Genomic DNA, 23,200 nt, shown 5'->3' on the forward strand with positions numbered 1-23,200 from the left:
CGCCTCGTGTTTTCATGTAATTTGAGGCTCTCTTAGGGGGTGGGGGATGGGGGCGGTTTGCTTTTTCTTGCTTATGTTTGTATCCTAAGAAGGATTGCAGCCAGTTCTACTTTGTCTCCTAAGAAGAATAGAGGGCTTTCCCACAGCAGGATCAGCAGATAGTTCTCAATTATATGCTGCACATGGTTGTCTTAATAGCAAGAGGGTAAAGGGGCAGAAACATGATGGCAGCCGTTAAGATGCCTTTATGAAGTGTTGTGATGACTTTGGAGGAATGGCGGGAGCAGTCGTGTTAGTGGTGATTAGTTCTCCAAGACAGTGTGATGATGCTGTTTAAAGCTTATGGTAGGAGAAGGGAGGCTTACCTCTCTGGGATTCTGGTCCGGGACGTATTTAAGCCTCTGTGAATGTATCTCAAGCACTTTCTTTTCATTTCTGTCCAGCGGCTCTAATGTGCCTTCGCTAACCCTTTTGCACCTTGTTCCTTGTCCTTCTGCTCATTATCTTCCGAGTCCGTGGAAAGGTTCATGGAACTTCAGGATTCCTATCGTTACTTGTAGGCGGTTGACTCAGGGGGGTTCTGTAAAGTAAAAATCCACACACTGGGAAGATCTGTCCTTCTCTGAAGTTCTTTAAGAAGAGGGAAACCAATATGATTTTTAAACAAATAGAATTTGGGTAATTTCCACTATAATGGTGAGGTTTTCATTGTAAGGACTTCTAAAGTATCCTCCTCTCCCAGGGAATACCATTCTGAAGGTACATGTCTCTAAAAATATATTGCTTTTGTCTGAGATAAATAGATTAGATCACATTCTAAGCTCCAGCCTTAAAATTGGATCAGTGAGGGTCCGGCCCCGTGGCTTAGCAGTTAAGTGCGTGCGCTCCACCACTGGTGGCCCGGGTTCAGATCCCGGGCACACACCGACGCATCGTTTTTCTGGCCTTGCTGAGGCCACGTGCCACGCACAGCAACTAGAAGGATGTGCAGCTATGACATAGAACTATCTACTGGGGCTTTGGGGAGAAAAAAGGAGGAGGATTGGCAATAGATGTTAGCTCAGAGCCGGTCTTCCTCAGCAAAAAGAGGAGGATTAGCATGGATGTTAGCTCAGGGCTGATCTTCCTCACCAAAAAAAAAAAAAAAAAAATTGGATCAGTGATAATTACTGAAACTGGGTCATGGAGACGTGATTTCTTAAACATTTATGTATGTTTGAAAATTTTCATAAGAAAAGGTTTTTTTAAAAATTGAAAAATCTTCATTAAGAACGTCTTTATTACTTGCTTGCCACCTTCTGGGTGCATGACAGCTTGTCCCTGGATGTCACCATCTCTGCAGAATGATAGTTATTTCTGGTCACTAATTGAGTGGTTTTCCTAGCTAAGGAGAGTTAGAATTTCCTGTATTTTGCCTTCTTATTCAGACTGCCAGAAGCACTAAAGAGAGGGTTCAGACAAATGGCCAGTGCTAGATTTGGCAGTTTTTTTCAGGATGACTAGACAGATACAGTTTTTAAAAGTTGAAGCATACTCCCTAAATTAACTTTTACCTACATTTCATACTGGAGTGCCTCAGGGAAACCAGAAATGGTGGGTGTACCTCTGCCTCTTGATGCACACAGGAGAATGTCTCATGGCCTGGGACGTGATCAAGAGAGCTCTTCCTCTTAGCGTGTCCACTCTAACAAAGCTGTCTGTGACCAGGAGAGGTTTTGCAATAAATATTTTCTCTAGCATTAATAAAACCAAGGGTTTACATATGATAATGAAAGGAGAGAGACAGACTAATATTTACAAAGTGTTTATTATACACGAGGCACTGAACTGGATTTTTTACATTTGTGATCTCATGTCATGCTCCCAGCAACCCTGCAAAGTGGATGGTTTTCTTCTCATTATACTCCTGAGGAAATAGAGACTAGGATTGGTAAAGAAGATTACTCAAAATTACTCAGCTGGTTAGTAACCAAACTGAGATTTGTAGCTAGGCCTGACTCAAAAATCTCTTCATTTTTTGTTATTTTGTTCTCAGTCTGCAAACACTTTAACAGCCAGTGATATATACAGAAGCATGGCCGTGGCAGACAGGCCATCAGCGACTTCTTTAAAAGCCGTCCTCGGGCCAGCCCCGTGGCTTAGCGGTTGGGTGTGAGCGCTCCGCTACTGGCGGCCCGGGTTCGGATCCCGGGTTCGCACCGACACACTGCTTCTCCGGCCATGCTGAGGCCGCGTCCCACATACAGCAACTAGAGGGATGTGTAGCTATGACCTACAACTATCTACTGAGGCTTTGGGGGAAAAATAAACAAACAAAAAAAACAAAACAAAAAAAAATTAAAAAAAGCCTTCCTCAGTGATCTTCCACACAGCGTGTGCTGCGGAACATCAGACTAGCCCAGGCTCTCTCCCCAGACTCTAACCCTTCTCTCCTCCCTTCTCTAAAAACATAATCTGTAGGCAAGACATTGCAACATCCTCTTCTGTGAACTGTTGAGTGGTGCGTTAGGTCACTTCCTGCAGCCATTCATGTGACTCTGGCCTTACAGAGGTCTCTTTAACAGCCTGCAATGTTTGTCATGAACTTTTCACAGTAGCTTTACATTTCCATTCAGTATGCCTCCTGGTAAATAGGACTCTTTGTTGAGTGTTGTGAGCTTCATGCTTATTCTTAGGAATATTTGCTGGTTCCTGAGGTCTTTCTTTTTTAGATCAAAAGCATAAAATTTAGATTTTGTTTTTAAATGAGAAGAAATCCTAAGATTCTTTTTGGTGCTAGCTAAGAGGGCAAGTGCAATTGGAAAATACATGATCTAGGCCACCATGTTATCCAAAAGTATAACTGAAGTCCATAGAAAATACTGAGTTGCTGCCTCTTTTCCCAAAGAGAGAAAAATCAAAGCCCTTACACCTTGTTTTTTCTCTGAGTTATAAAGCAAATCCACAATTGATTTAGAAAAAACAAAGGAACTCCCCTAAGATGCTGAACCTTAAGGGAATATCCTCTTTCACATCCTGTAGTTGCCTCGCAAGTACTTGATCACCAGGCCACAAAATTACCTTTTATTTTTTAACCTGTTAAGGATAAAAGTAAATATATTTATAGAATCCAAATTAGAAAAACTATAATTGCTTATGCACAAGTATTGAAATTATTATAATTTCAGAACTGTGAAACAAGGATAATGCTTGCTATCAGATATTTAAGATTCTTAGATAAAATATTGTGCATAAATGGATTAAGGAATTGGCATATATTAGGTGCCTAAAACGTGAGCTATTATTTTCCAAGGCACATAGCACAACGGCTTGTATATAATATAATAGATAATAACTTAAATATTTGATGAATACATGAATGAAAATTAAAGTATTTTGTCAGTATTAAGCATGATTCCTTCAGATGTAGTAATAAGATACAAAGTGGGTAACTGTTTTTATATTTCTATGTATGTAAGTGTATGTGATGTTTATACCTCTGTCTATACATATATATCATAGTATAGCTCTGGTCAAGAAAGCCAATCAGGCATTTTTTCCCAGCATTTTATTAAGAGAATTCTGAAATATGCAGAAAAGTTGGCAGAAATGTGCAGTGAACACCCACTACCTAGATTCTACAATCAGTTTTTTATTATATTTGCTTTGTTACATAACTGTGTTTCTCTCTGTCCTTCTATCCACCCACCAGTCCATCTAATTTCTTTTATGCATTTCAAAATAAGTTATAGATATCAATACACTTTACCCCTAAACACTTAGAATTCGGTGTTTATCTATAGGATTTTGGTGTTTTATTTCTTGTAAAATTTACATACAATGAAATGCACAATCTCAAGGGTGCCATTCAGTGATTTCCTCCCCAGCTTTATTGATGTATAATTGACAAAAATTATATATAAAGTGTACAACATGATGTTTTGATATACATATACATTGTGCAGTGATTACCATAATCAAGCTAATTAACAGATCTGTCACCTCACTTAGTCACCTCTTTTGTGTGTGTGGTGAGAACGCTTGAGATCTACTCTCTCAGCAAATTTCAAGTATCCAAAGTACGTTATTATTAACTATAGGCACCATGCTGTACTATAGTTCTCCAGAACTTATTCATCTCATAACTGAAAGTTTGTTCCCGTTGACTAACATCTTCTCATTTCCTCCACCCCTCCAGCCCCTGGTAACCACCATTCTACTCTGTTACTGAGTTTGGCATTTTTAGATTCCACATATAGGTGAGATCATGCAGTATTTGTCTTTCTGTGTCTGGCTTATTGCACTCAGCATGATGCCCTCAAGGTCCATTCATGATTTCCTTCTTTTTTAAAAAGGCTGAATAGTATTTTCTTTATCCATTCATCTGTCGATGGATACTTAGAATGTTTCCATATCTTGGCTACTGCAAATAATGCTGCTATGAACATGAAAGTGCAGATATCTCTTCAAGATAGTGATTTTTATCTCCTTTGGATATATTCCCAGAAGTGGGATTGCTGCATCATATATGGTAGTTCTACTTTTAATTTTTTGAGAAACCTCCATACTGTTTTCTGTAGTGGCTGTACCTCAGTGACTTTTGATAAATGCATTCATTCATCTTTGTAACCCAAACCCCCATGAGGATACATAGACTATTATCATCACTTTGGGAAGTTTCCTCGTGCCTGTTCCCAGTCTATCTCCTCTCCAACCTCCCAGAGACAAGGACTGTTCTAATTTTTTTTTTCCACCACGGGTTAATTTTCCCTGTTTCAAAACTTCATATAAATGGAATAGAAATATTATCACTTCTCTTAGGTAAATATCTAGGAGTGATATGGTAAGTGTGGGTTTAGTTTTATAAGAAATTGCCAGACGTTTTCCAAAGTGGTTGTACCATTTTACTTTCTCACCAGTGACGTATGAAAATTCTAGTTGTTCTGCGTACTTACCAACATGTATAATTGTTTTGTTGTAATTTTAGCATTTCTGGTGTACATGTCATGATATCTCATTATGGTTTTGATTTGTATTTCCTTGACGACTAATGATGATGTTAAACACATTTTCATGTGTTTATTGTCCACTTGTACATCTTCCTTTATGGAGTGTGTGTTCAAATCTTTTGCCCGTATAAAAAAAAATAGATTGTCTTTTTGTTGTTGAGAAGTAGGAGTTCTATATATATATCCTGGGCACCAATCCTTTGTTATATTTATCTTTTGCAAATACTTTCTCCCATTCTAAAGCCTATTCACCTTCATAATGGTGTCTGAAATTTTTTAATTTTGATGAAGTGTAATTTATCTTTATGGTTATTGCTACCTGTGTCTTATCCTGTTATTGATTTGTTTGCTCCCAGTCATGATGTTTTTTTAAGCAGATTTATAGTTTTAGCTTTTACATTTAGGACTAGGATCCATCTCAGGGTTTTGTTTTTGTTTTTGTTTTTTTTTTGAGGAAGATTAGCCCTCAGCTAACATCTGTTGCCAATCCTCTTTTTTGCTGAGGAACATTGGCCCTGGGCTAACATCTGTGCCTATCTTCCTCTACTTTATGGGACACCGCCACAGCACGGCTTGATAAGCAGTGCGTAGGTCTGCACCCAGGATCCGAACCTGTGAACCCCGGGCCGTGGAAGTAGAGCGCACGAACTTAACTGGTATGCCATCGGGCCAGCCCCGATCCATCTCAGTTTTACTTCAAACACTTTAAAAACAGCTCTGTAGTTCATAGCAATAGGATTGAATCCTACCTATACCTAGAATCACCTAAAGAGCTAGAAGAAGAAGGAAAAAACAAAAAGCCTGACCCTTACCCCAGACCAGTTAAATTAGAATCTTGAGTTTATTGTGTAACCTCTTTGAGCCTTAGCTTTCTCATCTGTAAAATGGGAATAAGAATACCTACTAAGTCAAATAGTTGTGAGAATTAAAAGAAAGAATACATCTAAATCACTTAGTTCAGAGCCTCACATGTAGTCAGTATCCAGTAAATAATTATTACTCAAATTTATATAATAGTTATATTGCACATATATTTAAGTAATAATAATAGTTAATCAAGCTGTATATAGACAGTATCATCTTTTAATTTGACTTTTTCATTAATTTTTAGTTATATAATTACTTGTATTTTCAATCTCTCTGGTTTATTTGACTTGAAATTAAGCAAAACAGTACCTTTGGGTCACTGCCTCTGCCCCTGAAATCACAGCTGTCCGTTTAAGGCTGGTGCTTGTAAAGCAGCCACACTCACACCTTTGTGTTGCTTAGAGGGCCCATTCTTTGCAAGCATTCTCTCTTTGACTCCCAGGGATTTTTGCTAGTCTGAAAACCATTGCAGATTTTCAAGATTAGACGAGCCTTAAGAAAACAGAAGCTGATGGTAGAAATAATATTTTCATGTGTGTTCCCATCCTCCCATATGCAGGAGGAAAACCAATTATGAAAACTCAAGGGAGGAAGGATTCATGTGTCAATCTCAGATATAGAGTCAGTCTGTTTTCCCAATATGCTTGCTTTCTCACATACATACACAACTCCCAACCACCCCTTCTCGACTCTTTCTACCTTTCTAAGTCTCTTCTTCTCTGCCCTAACCCCATCCTAATAGTGCATCTTAAGGAAAAAAAATCTTGCATTTAGCAGAGAATTATGTTTTGGCCATCTGCTTATAAGACTAGATATATACATATATATACACATATACATAATGCATTTCATAAGTATATTAAGTGACTTTCAGGGACTTGGGATATTACTCCTGATTGTCTGGAGGAATGGTACCATGGGATCAGTTTAACTATCATTTTACAACCCTGGTTTTGACTCCATGTAAATCAAATGTATTAAGGGTGAGTGTATGAGTTTCCTAGGGCTGCTGTAACCAATCACCACAAATTTGGTGGCTTGAAACAACATAAATTTATTCTCTCACAGTTCTGGAGGCAAGAGATCCTAAAATCAGTCTATCCAAGGGGCTGCTTTCCTTCTGGAGGATCTTGGAGAGTCTCTTCCCTGCTTCTCTCCCAGCTTCTGGTGCTTGCTGGCCATGCTTGGCGTTCCCAGGGTTGTAGATGCGTCCTTCCAGTCTCTGCCTCATCTTCACATGACGTTCTCCCCTGACAGAAGAGTGTCTCTTCTCCTCTTATAATATAGGACATCACTGCTATTGGATTTAGGCACCACCCTTCTGTAGTATGACCTCATCTTAACTAATTATATTTGCAAAGATCCAATTTCCAAATAAGGTCATGAATTCTGAGAAGGACGTGAATTTGAGGAGGACAGTATTCAACCCAGTACAGTGAGAAAGGTAAAACATCCTGGAAGTGTCTTCTAAAGTTGGTATTCATAAACATTTACATTTCCCCTCTCTGTAGAGAGTGGCCCCATGAATAGAAATTCTTGAGGATGCCAAGTGAATCCTCATTAATTTAAGAGTGGCCAATAATTTTGTCTGAAGATAATACCTACTCTGTTTTAGGGTCTCTGGTGAAGGATAGTTTTATTTGACAGTGTGGCCCAGTAAAGGGAACACTGAGGACTTTTCTGATATTGACCTTGAAATCTTGTCCTTACAGGGTTTTTAAAGGTGATAAAGGTAACATAACAGGGCAGTTTTAGTTGAAAATTAGCCAGGGTTCAGATCTTGCCTCTGGTGCTCACTGCCGATGACCTTGGGGGAGCCTATTAGACAGTCTAGACCTCGGTTTCCTAACTGTCCAGTGACCCCCTCACATCTTCTGAGACTCTCAGTCTCATCCCTTTTGTATCATTTAAAGAGCAATTAACCTAGGAAACTGGATTCTACAGAGTGGGGAAAAAAATCTCACAAGCTGGTGAAATCAGCCCAAAAGCTATAAATGCTTTTGGAAGGTAGCATGCTTTCAAACTGTTATGTTAAACTGTTGAAGAGGCTTTCCTAATATCGGACTTGTTTTCTCTTCCAAAGCTAAAAGGGCTCATTAATTCTCGTAATTTTTTAAATCTTTCTCCAAGAACTATGTTTCTTCACTCTTAATTAAAACTTTGAGTAGATTGGCTAATTAGAAAAATACTATGAAGAAGGAAAATCATCGCAATGCCTTTCACTCTTCCCTGCTTCCTATCGTATAAGAATGCAGAGACAGTACAGTGCCCACGTCTGTGGCTGAGAGTGTGATCATGCATTCTTCAGACACTTTTACTTATCTTTTGGGTGCCATGAAACTCATCTTTCCTTCACCCATCAAGTTATATGTTCTGGTGTCTTTCGGCAAGTGGAGAATGTCAGGCTGCCGGGATCAAAACTGCACAATTCCTGTTAGGCTGTAGAGGTTGGCCAGGGAAAGAGCATCATCACTTTATCAGAGATTCCATTGCTAGGACTGATTACTTTGTGTACAATTTGGCTTGATAACACTCAGCCAATTCTCAGTGAAATGAGAAAAAGGAATAGATTTCTTCCTTTTAGGTATTTGTAGCCAGAATTTTGGCATTTGTGGCAGACTTCAAATGGGATCATAAGCTATTCTGCATTTTTCACAAGGCCACTAAAAACAATCACAGGCTTACTTTTGGAATATTAACTTCAACACATCATCACTGCAGCCAGGCAGACTACCTTGTTTTTAGGTAAGGCCTGTGAGAAAAATTAAACCTAATATGATATGAATTTAAAGTTTTCATATAGCAGAAATCGCAGAGCCATATGGGTTCCCTTCATTTCAGTTGATGGTATTGACTGAAAGAACTAAGTTAGATTTTTTTTCCTCTGTAAGAAAGGAAAAGTTATGTACTTCTAGTCTAGTAAAGTACATAACTCTCATAAGAGGGTAGAAAGAGCCTGGACCTAGACTGTACCTTTACTGGGGACTGTTTGAATCCAACTGCAATCATGCTTTAAAACGGAAATCTCGGTTTGAAGCCAGTGGTGACCTTGCCCATCTGACCCCCTATGAAGTCATTGGCTCTGTTGAGAGTAACTGAGGCTGTCTGCATGGTCCTGACATTTTCAACCATACGTATTTTCTCTCCATTACAGCCGGAGGAGGAACAGTTGGAGGAACAGTTGGTTTGTGATATCACTGGATCCACTTCTTCCACCGATGACACAGCTTCCTTGGATCGACACTCTTCTCATGGCAGTGATGTATCCCTCCCCCAGGTTTCAAATTTGAACAGGTCCAGAGATCAGCAATGCCTTGATGGCTTCCACAGCCATGGGGTGGGAGCTGAGGGTCGAGAGAGTGAGAGTGAACCTGCTGGGTCAGGTGAAATTGAAGAGGAGGAGATGGACAGCATCACCGAAGTGCCCGCAAACTGCTCTGTCCTGAGGAGCTCCATGCGCTCTCTGTCCCCTTTCCGGAGGCACAGCTGGGGTCCTGGGAAGAATGCAGCCAGCGATGCAGAAATGAACCACCGGAGGTGAGGTGGCAGGCTGTTTGTTTAGTCTCTCAGTGTCTGCTTGCTTTTGATTTGGTGATTTGGTGTTATTGTTGGTAAAAGATTTTAGGAGACACCATGGTATAGAAGAAAGAAAATAGGCTTTGGAATCAGGAAAATCTGTGTTCAAACTCCAGCTCTTTAACTTATATGTAGATAACCTTGGGCAAGTGACTTGACCCCTCTGAGCTTCAATTTTCTCATCTATAAACTATCTTCCTTTCAGAGTATTTGTAATAATAAATATTACAAGTGAAATATACCTGTTACATAGTGGATGTTTAATAAATGGTGACATTTATTCAGGCCATATTTTTTAATGAAATTCATAAATTAGAAAATATTGGAATAGTTTCATATCAGTTTTGAATTAAGGAATACAGTAATCCCCCCTTATCCACAGTTTTGCTTTCCGTGGTTTCAGTTACCTGCAGTCAGCCACAGTCTGAAAATATTGAATGGAAAATTCAGAAATAAACAATTCATAAGTTTTAAATTGCGCCCTGCTTTTAAGTAGTGTGATGAAATCGCATAGTGTCCTGCTCCATCCTGCCTGGGATGTGAATCATCCCTTTTTCCAGTGTATCCACACTATATATGCTACCCACTCATTAGCCCATTAAATTAGGAAAAAACTTATATCTAGGTTAGTATATATAGGGTTCGGTACTATGCGTGGTTTCAGGTATCCACTGGGGGTTCTTGGAATGTTTCCCCCGCAGATAAGGGGGGACTGCTATAAACATGAAATCTTAAAGTCTCAACACATCTAAGTTTTTCAAAGTGCTTCACAGGAATTGCCATCTGTTTCTAATGCAGAAAGTTTTGATAAAGTCTAAATTATCAGTATTTTATCCTCAAGAGAGCATAAGAATCATTAAATATTGTTAAATGGTTGGTATTTTTCCATGTGTCATCCAGTCTTTGGGGACTTTCATAAGTGTGACTCAGTCTCAAACCTTCAGTTTGGAAGCAGACTATTCAAGAAGATAAGTTGGATTTGGCTTCTGACCATTGGCTGCCTAGATGAATTCAAGCAGATGGTTTTAGCTCTAAAGAACAAGTGCTATGATGCCTACTGTATACACAAGAGTGCATTTACTCCAAAGCTACTTTCTTAATGAGGAAAAGCAGCTAGAGGAGGAGGCTGACAGCTGTTTTAAAACAAGCAATTGATGTAAACAACTCATCTGGGGAAATTGTTGCTTTTTTTTTTTAACTCCTTGTCCTCATAATATTTTGGCTCCGATTTCATAGCTGTAAGTTCGTGTAATCTGATCACATTCATTCACTCATTTATTCCTTTATTTAACCAACATATATTGAACACCCACTGCATGCCAGGCATTTCTAGGTTCTGAAGACACAGAGGTGAACAGGAGCAAGGCCCTGCCTTCATGGAGCTCACAGTGTAATACCTTACACTTTCCTAGTTTGCTACTCCAATTTCAGACTCCTTTAATATCACATTATCTCAGGCAATTTTCCAGTCTTCTTCCTGAGGCAGGTGGTGTTATCCCCATTTTTGCAGATGGGACTGGTGCAGATAGTTTATATCACTTACCCAAGGTCAGCAGAATCCAGGTTTCTGGTCTCCTGGTCAAGTGCTCTTTCTATGATTCCATATTATTCTGTAGTGGAGTTCAGGATGCTAATCTTAAAAAGAAGCAGTTGCTTTATCTGCTGGGTAGTTTTTTTTTTTTAAAGATTTTATTTATTTATTTTTCCCCCCAAAGCCCCAGTAGATAGTTGTATGTCATAGCTGCACATCCTTCTAGTTGCTGTATGTGGAACTCGGCCTCAGGATGGACAGAGAAGTGGTGCCTCGGTGCACGCCCGGGATCCGAACCCCGGGCCACCAGCATCGGAGCGCGCACACTTAACCACCAAGCCACGGGGCCGGCCCTCTGCTGGGTAGTTTTTACAAACATTTGAAATCCTAGATTTTATAAAAAGCAGTTTCTAAAAGCTTTTCTTCCCAGCCTTATTCATGCTGCACTTTTATTTTTTTTTAAAGCATTCACACCAATAGAAAAAATAAGGATGTGGGGAATGATCCCTACAGCCAGAGTTCTCTTCCTGATGTAAGAGTAGCTTCTTGACAGGACATACTTGTCTCAGATAATAACAGCATCAAGAAATGAGAGTTCTCTTATATATAATCTATTTTTCTTTATAACCCACTATGGATCCCTTTGCCATGACTTTGATTTCAGAGCTAGATGTGACTTTATGGATTATGTAGCTCAGATGAGGAAATTGAAGCTCAGATTAAATGATTTGCCCAAGATTACATGGTGATCTTAAGGCTGAACTAAGACTAGAACCCTACCACCCAAATTATTTATATTTCCAACCCATATAATATGGAATCTTCTATTTGAGTATAGCATTAGGGATTAACCTAGCACCACTGTCCCAATACCTCTGGAGATAATGGAATGAAAGTTAGGTATCACTTTAATTAGTTTGACTAATTCTTATAGTGTTATCTGCATATAGTGTAACCTGAATTTTAAACTCTTAAGAAAACCCTTTTAGGGCCAGCCCTGTGGCTTAGCGGTTAAGTGCGCGCGCTCTGCTGCTGGCGGCCTGGGTTCGGATCCCAGGCGCGTACCGAGGCACCGCCTCTCCGGCCATGCTGAGGCCGCGTCCCACATACAGCAACTAGAAGGATGTGCAGCTATGACATACAACTATCTACTGGGGCTTTGGGGCCGGGGGGGCAGGGAATAAATAAATAAAATCTTTAAAAAAAAAAAAAAAGAAAACCCTTTTAAAGTTTTGAATGGCCTTTTTTTCCCCCTGATCCTTTTACTTTTATAATTTAATAAACCTCATTCCTTGTCATCTGATTAACTCCATGGAGCGAGGAGGGAGCAAAGTAACCCTCCACAGAAAATGGGAGGCCTTCGTGGTTCTGATATTTTTCTTATTCCACATTCTTTCATTCCCTTACTTCCTGTGCTGTTCTCTTTGGTGATTGTATCTCTTCCCAGTGTGATATCTGTATGTTTCATGCATTTGTATCCATTGTGTTTCACCTTGGCACTGACCTCTTCCACCATTCATTTTCAGTTCAATGCGAGTTCTTGGGGATGTTGTCAGGAGACCTCCCATTCATAGGAGAAGGTACAGAGTTCGCTAACTTGATGTACTAACCATGTTGCCTCTGAGCATATACTAACAAGCATCTCATTCTGCTTAATCCATGATTAAAGTCTGTTTTTAAATACTGTCATGTTTGCTTCAGACAGATAAAATATAGGTATTTATTAATTGCTCATGTCCATTCCATATGAAATAATTTCTTGAATCTGAAGTATTTTCCTATTCTACTTATCTTAAAAAAAAATTTTTTTTGATATTTTTTTCCGTCTTGCACTTATTTGTGTTTCAATCACTTTGGTATTAGGGTCTCCCCAGCTTTCTCTAGGAGAATTCAAAGAAATGTCTATGTTGTGCCTGTCTGATGGACCTTGGGGAGTACTTTTTCTTTCCAAAAAAAAAAAAAATGGGGGAGAACTAGAAATATGTGTGCGCTTGCACACAAGCCCTAATATATTTTCAACGTATTCTTTAAAATTTGTTGAAAGCCTCTCTTCCTGGACCACCTGGTGGTTTCCCTTCCGTTGTTGATGTAGTCACTCATTAAAGTAAGTGGGAGGCCTCACTGCTCTCAGGGGTCCTCTCAGTCTTTTAATTCATTCATTATTTTTTGTCAGGTAAAATTTTGAGGCTAAAAATTAGTGATTTATAAGCTGAAAAGTCATTTCTAGTCAAAAAATGCTGATTTGCTTTAAATTTTTCAAATGCTGAGTTTTGTTTTATTATTCAGAAGTCATTAGTGATCTTTTCTTTCATTGTGTGTGAAAAAATTTAGAAATCTAAAAATGATAGTTGGATTTCTGTTAGCATCTTCTGTTAGGAGACATTTGTAAAGAAGTATTGTTAACTGTTAGCTGAAGCTGTTTGTTTGGAAAGTGGGCGAATTGTGATCTTTCCCACTTCATCTTTTTCAAGTGGATGCTTCCTCTAATTCCAGGTTTTAGGCACAAAATTGAGCTTAAATACAAATATTCTCAGAATCTCAGATAATCGTGACTCTGGTTAAGTTTTTCTCCAGGGGAACAAGTTGTTAAGTGCCTTTTTCAATAGAAGTATCTAAACCTTTAGAGAGATATTTGTTTGGCTCTCCATTAAAGCTCTTCTCCATTAAAGCTCTAAATATGAACTTACTAAAAACATGCACTTGCTGACACTGGGAGGTGGCAAGTTGCTGGACACAGTCCCAGTTAGCATGTAGCTACGACTGGCATAACATCTCCAGTTACAATTTCACCTGTAGTCATATTTCTGTAGGAAGAACATGAGGTATAATTTTAAATTTTGTATTCAGCCTTAGCTAGGAAAATTGAAACATTCCAACAAGTATTCAAAGGTAAGGGAGCAGGATATTTATTTTTTTTAAAATCTAGAGCTAGAATTTCCTAAATCTGAAAATAAAACCAAAGAACCATTAAATATTACCTCCACTAATTGAGGAATTGAGGAAATTAGGATGCTGTCAAAAATACTCAATTGCAAAATGAGTTTTCTGCTACAAGGAAGGGCAGTTTTTCTGCTACTGTAGGACCACCTGCAGCTTCCTTCCTGGATCCTTGGAACAGCTATGTCTCTCTTTCTGTCTCTCTGTTGTTCTTCATTCTCTTCATCTTAAATGTCATCCCAGTCTCTCACGTCATTATCATTTTCTGAGAGTAAAGGGATGTTTACAGCTATAGAAGGAGATTATTTCTATGAATGATAATTTGGTAGTATATATTCAGTTATTGATTTACCGCACTCTGTTTTTAATAAGTTGGATATTTAGGTATAATATGCCTTTTTATTAACAGTTTGGAGATTTAAAATTAAGTTAATAATTTCAAAGAATGGACTTCTGAGTTTCGGTGTGTTTGTAAACTGTATCATTAAGGCTGGCTTCTACTCACACGAGTAAGTTATAAGTTAGTCTGATCTCGCTTAGCAGACTAGAGACGTGTCTCGGCTATGTTTTTCTACTTTCTGCTTTTGCACTTGTGAGCTTTGTACTATTAATTTAATGTGATTTTAAAATGTTTTACTATTTAAATTATTTTTAAGTCTTATTTTAAAGATTTACTTTTAGAAGAGCCTTAGGGGTAGCTGTTATATTTATTCTCTCACCATTTTCCTTGTTTCCTTTCCTCTGTCAAAAACCCCCACTTGTCAGCAAAACACAGTTATTAGATGAGATCAAGATAGGCATTTTTGGTGTCTGCAGGTCTTCCCATTTGCATGATTCAGGAGGGAGCTGAGTGGTTTTACTGTTGTCCAGGAGCTCTGTTTGTATCTCCCTTCTGAAAACAAAAGCATGTCGCTTAGAACTTTAAGTTCCAAATAGTAGCAGTGTGTTTTTTAAATGATGGCTTTTGTTAATCAGAAATCGTGACCCATTGATGCAGTTCCCTTTACAAAATACCTGATATTTTGAAATGGTTGTCTTTTAGCCGTTATATTTACTTGGCATTTCCAACACCAGATTTTCTGTCCCTGCTGCTTGAGAATATCAGTGCTGAGATAATCAAGGAAGTAGATAATCAAATGGATTTTTTTTTTTAATCTTATGGGGAAAATGGATACAAACTTAAAATTAAAAAGACGCATTGCTAACTCAGTACCATAGAATTCCTTTTTTTTTTTTTTGAAAATAAATCCCTTCATTATCATTAAACTACAAGGAAATGTGACCATTGTTATATGCTTTATCTTTAGCATAACAGCCTAGTGAGGGTTTGAAGATGGATTTGAGTGTTGATTAGGTATTGTTTTTATGGAAGATTTATGAATCGTTTGGCTTAGATGGATCCTTACTGGAAACACTCATGACAAAAACTCATGACTCAGTAAGCCTACCCCAGTGCAGTTTGTCTCTGTTCCTTTTAGTTAAGGATTATAGATGCTATGGTAAGGGAGACGTGGGAGTGGTGGGATGTATAGAGAGATTGTCCCCATAGTGGAGGTTGAAACACCTCTTTGAGAGCGCCTGAAGAGGAAGCCACAGGAAGGGTGGGCTCTTTGTTCAAGGTTGGGTTTCAGATTGAACTTGTTACCCTGTAAAGAGCTCACGTAGTCATTTCCAACCCGTTACCTAAATGGACATCAAAAGAACAATTTTAAGTTTCCATGGTTTTTGTTCTAGACTTTTTCTAAATTCTAAATCAATGTTACATTCCTAATTTTTTGATGATCAGATAAATCCATCTGTCTCTAACTATGCCCATTCTTTTTAAACCCAATAACCCCATCCTTGTTTCCTCTTTTCTCCCTCCATTTCTGTTTCTGCCTTTGATGTCAACCCCAGTATGAGCTGGTGTCCCTCTGGTGTGCAATACTCTGCTGTCCTGAGTGCTGACTTTAATTACAGAAGGTATGGTATTGTTAGATGTCCAGCCGCCAAATGGGGAACCATAAAATATGGCACCTGGGCTTTTCGCTTGGAGCTGGCTTCTGTGTGGCTGGAATGCATATGGCAGCCTGCTTTGTCTGTGAGCACAGTATTCAGCTGCCTCTGCTATGGGCATCACTAATCTACTTGAAGGGGTACAGCCTAAGAGTCGGACGGTGTACCTTGATGCATCCTGTTTGTCTCAAGTGGCTATAGATTTGATGTTTTCTGCACAGACTTGTCTCCATGGTGTGATAGACGACTTATCTCTCTGTTTTGGTCTGTCCTAATTCCTAGATCCTAGGAATTCCCACATCCTGGGGAAAACAATGACAGAAGCAAGGAGCTAATAAGATGCACTTACTTCTGTCATGCTTCCAAATCCACCAATCTCTTTAGATTCCAAATCAGACTCTTCATCGTTTCATATTCTTCTCTCAACTAAGTAGCCAGATCTAATTACTAAGACATGTTCAGGATTAAGTTTTGTGGTAAGCATAGATCTGGTTTTCTCAGGCTTTACAAATAATTCACAATAGAAAACTGAATTTCTTCTTCACGTAGCCTGTCTTCTCATACCTGGTACATGAGTTTTACAAAGACATTCACTTATAGTTAGTCATGATTTCTGTTGTCATATTGAAATAAGAAAAACAAAATCCATTGTTTAATTTACCCACTAGAGAAAATAGAGGCATATTGTTTCAGTTGATAAGTAATTTGTGAAACAAAAAAAGCAAATGCAAGCTCTTCTGGACTGGCATATAAGAATTATTTGTAGCAATTAACTGTACATTTTGAGCAGAGATAACTAAATAGCTTCAGTATACATTCAAATACAATTTCAGCTGCTTATAACTGAGGACATGGTCAGCCACAGCCACAGTTTGAGAGCTTGCTTACTTTAAAGAAGTTTCCACTGCAGTTGTGACAGATGTGAATTATTCTGGCTAGCGACCCCAAGGAGGATAGATTGCTAACCTCTCTCTGCAGCCTACTGCTTACAGAAAATGCTTTTCACTCTGCAAACCACAAAATCTTTATTCCAGGGATCCCATTTTAGATACTAAACCCTAAATTGCCTTTTCTGCTTCCTTTGTCAATATCAAGACAAAAAAATTAAAACTCTAGACTTAGTAGCTTTTCAGCCTTTGTTCTTTAAGGTGTTATGTGTGCCTGTCTGCAACTAACAATTCTCAGGAAACCTGTCAACTAATTGTTGTCCAGCCAGGTGTGCACAGATGATGATGCTCATAGGTAACACTTGGGTTTTCTGGGGTGGACGCATACCTGCGAAGTTATGAAGGTCCACTTAGTGGACACAAGGGGCAAGTCTGAGTTTCTGTTTGCCTTCTAAAAGTTACTTATGCTCATATTTTCTCTGTGCCCATTAATTCTTTGGTATTAGCAAAGTTATATTCTGGCAAAGATTAATCGTGTTGGATTAAGGAAAAACACATAAATAAAAGATCAGTAAGATAAATATGGTCTGTCTACATGGTATATTGAAAAAAATCTGCGAAAATGACCTTAGATGGTTCAACATGTGAATAGATGTAATGAGGTAAGAAAATCTAAGTGCAGAATTCTTTCTCAGCATACCAAAAGCTGTAGTGGCAGTCATTTGTGCCGTGCCCTTGTAGACAGTTCTGCTAGGCAACTAAAGGGATTTTTGTATCCTCCTTCCTTTCTGAGACTCAGAAATAGAACAAATTAACTCTTGTGTTCTGTGTTCAGTTTCAGTCTAGAAGGCTTGGCAGGAGGAGCTGGTGTTGGAAACAAGCCATCCTCACCTCTAGAAGTAAGCCCTGCAAACACCAAAGAGCTCAGACACCCTTTGAATGGTGAGGAACGGGGTGACTCTTTGATGTCCCTTTCAGAAGAAGATCTGGAATCAGGCCAGAGAGAACACAGGAGGTTTGATCAACAGGTAAGGATGAAATGGGTGTATGTTGCTAATTTGGAAAAAATTAATTTGATTTCCCTAAATAGTCCTCATTTTGTCCTAAATATGTCCTTTGTTCCTCATATTAGGAACAAAGAAGGCAAGACTTACGTTGATATAAGGCTAGTAGCTATAATTACGTACCCATTATATAATACACTCAATCTAGCACAAAGCAAGTTTTTAGCACTTAATACTAAAGAATACCGTTAATCTGCGTAGATTTAAATATTCCATCAAAGCAACTTTTTTAAATTAGGAAAGTATCCAGGATATTATTATTATTGTTATTATTTTTTGTGTGTGTGTGAGGAGATCAGTCCTGTGCTAACATCTGCCAATCCTCCTCTTTTTTGTTTTTTTTTTTTTTTTTTTGCTGAGGAAGACTGGCCCTGGGCTAACATCCGTGCCCATCTTCCTCCACTTTATATGGGACGCTGCCACAGCATGGCCTGACAAGCGGTGCGTTGGTGTGTACCCGGGATCCGAACCGGCGAACCCCGGGCCGCCGCAGTGGAGCACGCACACTTAACCGCTTATGCCACCGGGCCGGCCCCCAGGATGTTAAATTGAGGTTTTCTTTCTATTTGAGGACTTCTTTTACCACCCCAATAGTAAACTGAGTCTTGAAGTGTAATATATACCATTATAAAATTTCCCTATTCTCAAAAACATCCCAAGTTTCTCCTTCCTGGAAAAAAAATTCTTATTCTTTGCCTTACACATTGTCTAGGAAATAACTGTTTATTCTCTCTGCTTCCTGTCACTGTCAGAATTCTTGAGAGAGCATCTGCATCCCTGCCTTCTCTTTCTCACCACCTGGTGATCTCTGAATGTCCACCACTGTCACTCTCTTGACGCTCCTGTCGTGAAGGTCATGGACTTCCTTGTCAACCTAATCAAGTGACTTTTTCTTGGTTCACATCTTCTCAGGCCCTTCATTATCACTTACCACTTTTGACCCTCCCTCAGGGAGTTTTTGAGTTGAGAATTTGAATTATATGCTTTTATAGCATCCTACTCTGCCCCCCGTCCTTTTTGCCCCTCTTGGGCCAAGGAGACTTTGGATTAATTTCTGAGAGGATTCCAGGATTCACATCCAAATGAAACATTTCTAGTTAAACGAACAAAAAAGTTAAAATACCTGTCTGAATAGGTGACTGGAGTTTTAGGTAAAAATATAATGAAACACTTCTAATTAAACAACAAACAAAAATGTTAAACAAACTATTTTTTGAATAGATGACTGAGGTTTTGTGTAGAAATTTAATTTTTTTTACATCCTACTACATAGCAATGATATGACCAAATATAAATTTGGCACTGGTGGATTACTTTAGTAACGAATGTATCACTTATGCTTATGTGAAGCCTAAGAGAATTGGGCCTAATGAAAATCAGATTCAAGGCCTAAAGGAGTTTTGCCACCTTTTTCTCCTCACCACACCCGTGTCTTCTTGGCCTGATACTTGAGAAAAAGTTGGAAAAAATAATAAGAATATGGAAAATATATTTATTGAAGCAAATGATTTACATTTATTCAGTCTAATGGTAACAGAAAAAGGGAGGAAAAAATAGAAACAATTGTTTGGTGACTACTGAGAACATCTTTGATAAGTGGAAAGTCTGAAAAATAAATTGCATTTCATGTGTATAGAATCCTTTGGAAGTCATTTGCAGGACCCAGCTAAAATACTAAAAATTTTGGATTTGTGAACAGAATCATAGACTCAGAGCCAATACAGTCATTGGCGAACATCATCGAGTTAACACAAACCTAGATGGTATAGCCTACTATGCCGAGGCTCTATGGTACTATCTCATAGGACCACCGTCGTATATGCAATCCATGGTTGACCAAAATGTCTTTATGTGGCTCATGACTATCTGTCCCTTTGGTTTCCGCTTAAGCCCTTGTGTGTGAGAACTTCAAGCCCATTTAAGTCACTTGCCTAAGGCCTGGCCTTGTAACTCACTATTAGCTGAACAGTATTAAACTCAGAATTCCTGGCTGTTAGGCTCGCTGCTTCTTTCCATGTCTTTGAAGTAGATGAGTTTTAATGAGAAAATGAAAACATTTTAATTTTCTTAATATTGTTTCTGAATATTTCTTTCTGAAAATTGACATTTTCTGGAACTTTCTGAAACTGACATTTCCAGGAATTTGAGAGATGAACCCTTTTAGTAAGTGATGTTAATTACCACTGATGTCTTTCTAAAATGGCCTTTCTGAGTTAGTCTTTCTCAATAAAGTTGTCGACATTTTAGGGGCTTGCTGTGCTTTAGCCTTCCTGGAACTCTCTGGTCACCTATAGCTTTTTGTCTTGTGTGCAACCTCAGAGTGGGTATTTGAGCTGCTTGTATCTCTGATCTGGACAAGTTGCCTGCAGCCAACTTCCTGTTTAAGGTCTCTGCCTTTCACTGAGGTCATTTTTCAGACCTCACAGTTGTATTTGAAACATAGCAACCGTTTGCCTCGGACTCCATGGTTACACATGGAGCAAGCTCTAAATAATCAGAAGTCTTCGGGGTGATTGAGTCAAGTTCATGCTAGTAATGGATTTTCATTGCTTCCCTTTCAACATGTGCAAGTCAGAAGGAAGCAGATTTCAGTCTACTATGAAGGGAAGGGATTTATGATCATTAAAGTTAGTTAATTAGTATGAGCTCTCTCAAAACAAAAGAGAAGAGGGACCAGCCCGGTGGCATAGTGGTTAAGTTCACAAGCTCCACTTTGGTGGCCCGGGGTTCGCAGGTTCAAATCCCAGATGTGGACCAGTGCACCACTCATCAAGCCATGCTGTGGTGGCATCTCACATACAAAATAGAGGAAGAAGGGCACAGATGTTAGCTCAGAGCCACTCGTCCTCAGCAAAAAGAGGAAGATTGGCAACGGATGTTAGCTCAGGGCCAATCCTCCTCAACAACAACCAGAAAAAGGGGGGGGGGGCGGGGGGAGGGAGCCCCTGGTCACCGGAAGTATGCTGGTAAATACTGGCTGACTCTCTTTCAGGGGTATTATTGCAGGAACTTCTGCAGTTGGTTGGATTGCATAGCCTTGAAGCTGCTGTGAATTTACTGAGGGACTTAAATTATCAAATTTCAGCCACCCTCATGGTCATGTAAAAGCAGACTAATCTTAGAAGAGGAAATGAAAGAGTTTTAGGCTTGTTTGCAGATGCGCGGCTGCTTTGCTTATGATCTTGAGACACTTTTTACTTGCATCTCTGTTTCCAACTCTTTAAAATCAGAATAATATTACTGGTATCCTACTCTATATCTATAAGGGATATTTAGATTTTCAAAGAACAAGAACTATATGTAGTTTGATATTTCCAGTGAAATTATTTTTATCTGATTATGCATTCAGCAGATGTTTATTAAGCACTTACTAAGTTTGAAACATTATTAGATATTGTGAAAGATACAAAACCACTGTAAAGGATGAATACTCTAATTATCCCCATTTTACATATAAGACAACTAAGGCTCAGAAAAGCTAAGTAACTTCTCAGAAGTGGAGCAGCTATCAGGTGGCAGAGGCAGGCTTGAATCCAAGTCTGACTGCAAAGCCTGTGCTGTTACGCCCTCATGTACTGCCTTATTTTCCTAGGTTGGGTCAGAATGCAAAGTTTGTGCTTATCTAAAGATATGAGAGCGTATACTTAGAAGCTGTTCTTCACCTTTTTTTACTTCACAGACATGTCACAGATCTAAACAACAGGGATTTAATTACTGTACATCAGCCATTTCTTCTCCATTGACAAAATCCATCTCATTGATGACGATCAGCCATTCTGTATTGGACAGTGAGTATAATACTTTCTTTAATTAAATGATTATATTTTAAATACTTTTCCTATCATTTTCTCTCTTTAAGACCCTATAACATTACCTTCCAAAATTTGCCTGCCTCTTCCTCTGATGAATGGCTAAGCACTTAACCAGAAAAGAGCATAGAGTTCAGCCGTGGCATCTTCCTCCTTTTACTACCCAAAAATCTCCTTAATACGTTAAATTCATTATATTCTGGGGCCCAAACCTGACACACTTTTTATTTTGAAGTAATTTCAGACTTTTAAAATAGTACAAAGAATTACCGTCTATTCTTCACCTGGAGTCCCCAGACAGTATCATAACACTTGTTTTGTCCGTCTCTCTCCCTCTCTTTTTCACTTCCCTCAAAGTTTTTTCTGAAACACTTGAGAGAAAGTTACAGACATAATGCTCTTATGTCTCAAAGATATTCTCTAATATTACCACAGTACAGTTATCCAAATTTTATCCAATATTAATTTACTGAGCTCTTCAAAAATCTTCAGCTCATGAAGGAGAAAGACATTGTTAGTGAAGCAGATGCTAAGAGGATTACATCTGAAAGTGATCAGAGGAACTGTATGCAGATTCAGGATCCACTGGCTATGAAAGTTTTGTAGAGATGTCTGGCATCCATAAGCACAGGGCATTTGCAAATAAAAGATGCTCATGAACATATTTGAATTGGATCCAAAGGTTTGCCATGGAAAGGCAGCTTGTTCTTTGAGAAACCCCACTTTTTCTGTTTTATTTTTAAAACATTGATTTTTTTCATGAGTAGTTGCAGGGTGAGATCTTGATATAAAGATTTAAATTCTCATTAAAGGGGGAGTGATATGTTATGTTCTTTGCTGAAAGACTGTGTACTGAGGAGGCTGAAGCAAAGGGAATAAATAAAATCTCTGGTGTTTCTGGTGTCTCTTCAGCATCCCCTGATATAACTTAGTTTAAAAGAGTTGGGGACAGAAGTAGCTGCCCTGCATTAATGAGATGTTCTGTCTCAATTCATGACTTACTGGCGGCCTAATCTTTTTGATTTCCACAGTGAAATTACGACATAATGGATGATTCTATTAACTTTATCTTCATTTTCATATGATTAATACTTCAAATACAAATCAGGCCTGTTTGACTAAAGGTGCCTGATGATGACTTATTTGCAAAGATACAGATATAACCTCACAGAACCATGGCAGAAATAGCTTTTCCTGTTTTGGTTTTGTTTTGATTTGGCTTTGGGTTAGAGGTTTTGCTGCTATAGAATGAAAATTATTATAATAAAACAGTTTATAGTGGATTTGATGAGCCTGGAATGCTAGAGCTCAAAGACAGGAAAGCACTCCTCAGTGAGATGTTTGCCCCGTGTGCCTCCCTCCGTGACTAGTAATGTTGTGGTGGAGGTTCTACTCCTGTAGCAACAGATGCACGCTACCAGCAGAGTGTCCCACAGACAGAGCTTTTTCCTATAGTTTCCTCGTGCATGAAACACGTCATTATTTTTCCTCCAGAGAGCAAGATGGTTTTTGACTGTGTTTTCGGTTGCTAGCCAAACACTGTAAG

General features: G+C 38.8%; 1 protein-coding gene across 6 annotated transcripts in view; it reads left to right on the forward strand.

The window, feature by feature from the left end:
- AKAP13 (A-kinase anchoring protein 13) overlaps window positions 1-23,200 on the forward strand; it is a 346,896-nt gene that overhangs the window by 254,587 nt on the left and 69,109 nt on the right. For 4 of the 6 annotated variants that reach the window (XM_087428907.1, XM_087428903.1, XM_087428904.1 and 1 more), the window contains exons 11-15: window positions 9,010-9,392; window positions 12,489-12,542; window positions 15,796-15,861; window positions 17,617-17,809; window positions 21,525-21,633. In XM_087428907.1, coding sequence (XP_087285033.1) covers window positions 9,010-9,392; window positions 12,489-12,542; window positions 15,796-15,861; window positions 17,617-17,809; window positions 21,525-21,633 — 805 coding nt within the window. The remainder of the gene's footprint in view (window positions 1-9,009; window positions 9,393-12,488; window positions 12,543-15,795; window positions 15,862-17,616; window positions 17,810-21,524; window positions 21,634-23,200) is intronic. The other 2 variants (XM_087428905.1, XM_087428906.1) reach the window with 2 other exon arrangements.

Source organism: Ceratotherium simum, chromosome 3 (assembly GCF_057802395.1).
Source record: "Ceratotherium simum simum isolate JZ-2026a chromosome 3, ASM5780239v1, whole genome shotgun sequence".
Lineage (NCBI taxonomy): Eukaryota > Metazoa > Chordata > Mammalia > Perissodactyla > Rhinocerotidae > Ceratotherium > Ceratotherium simum.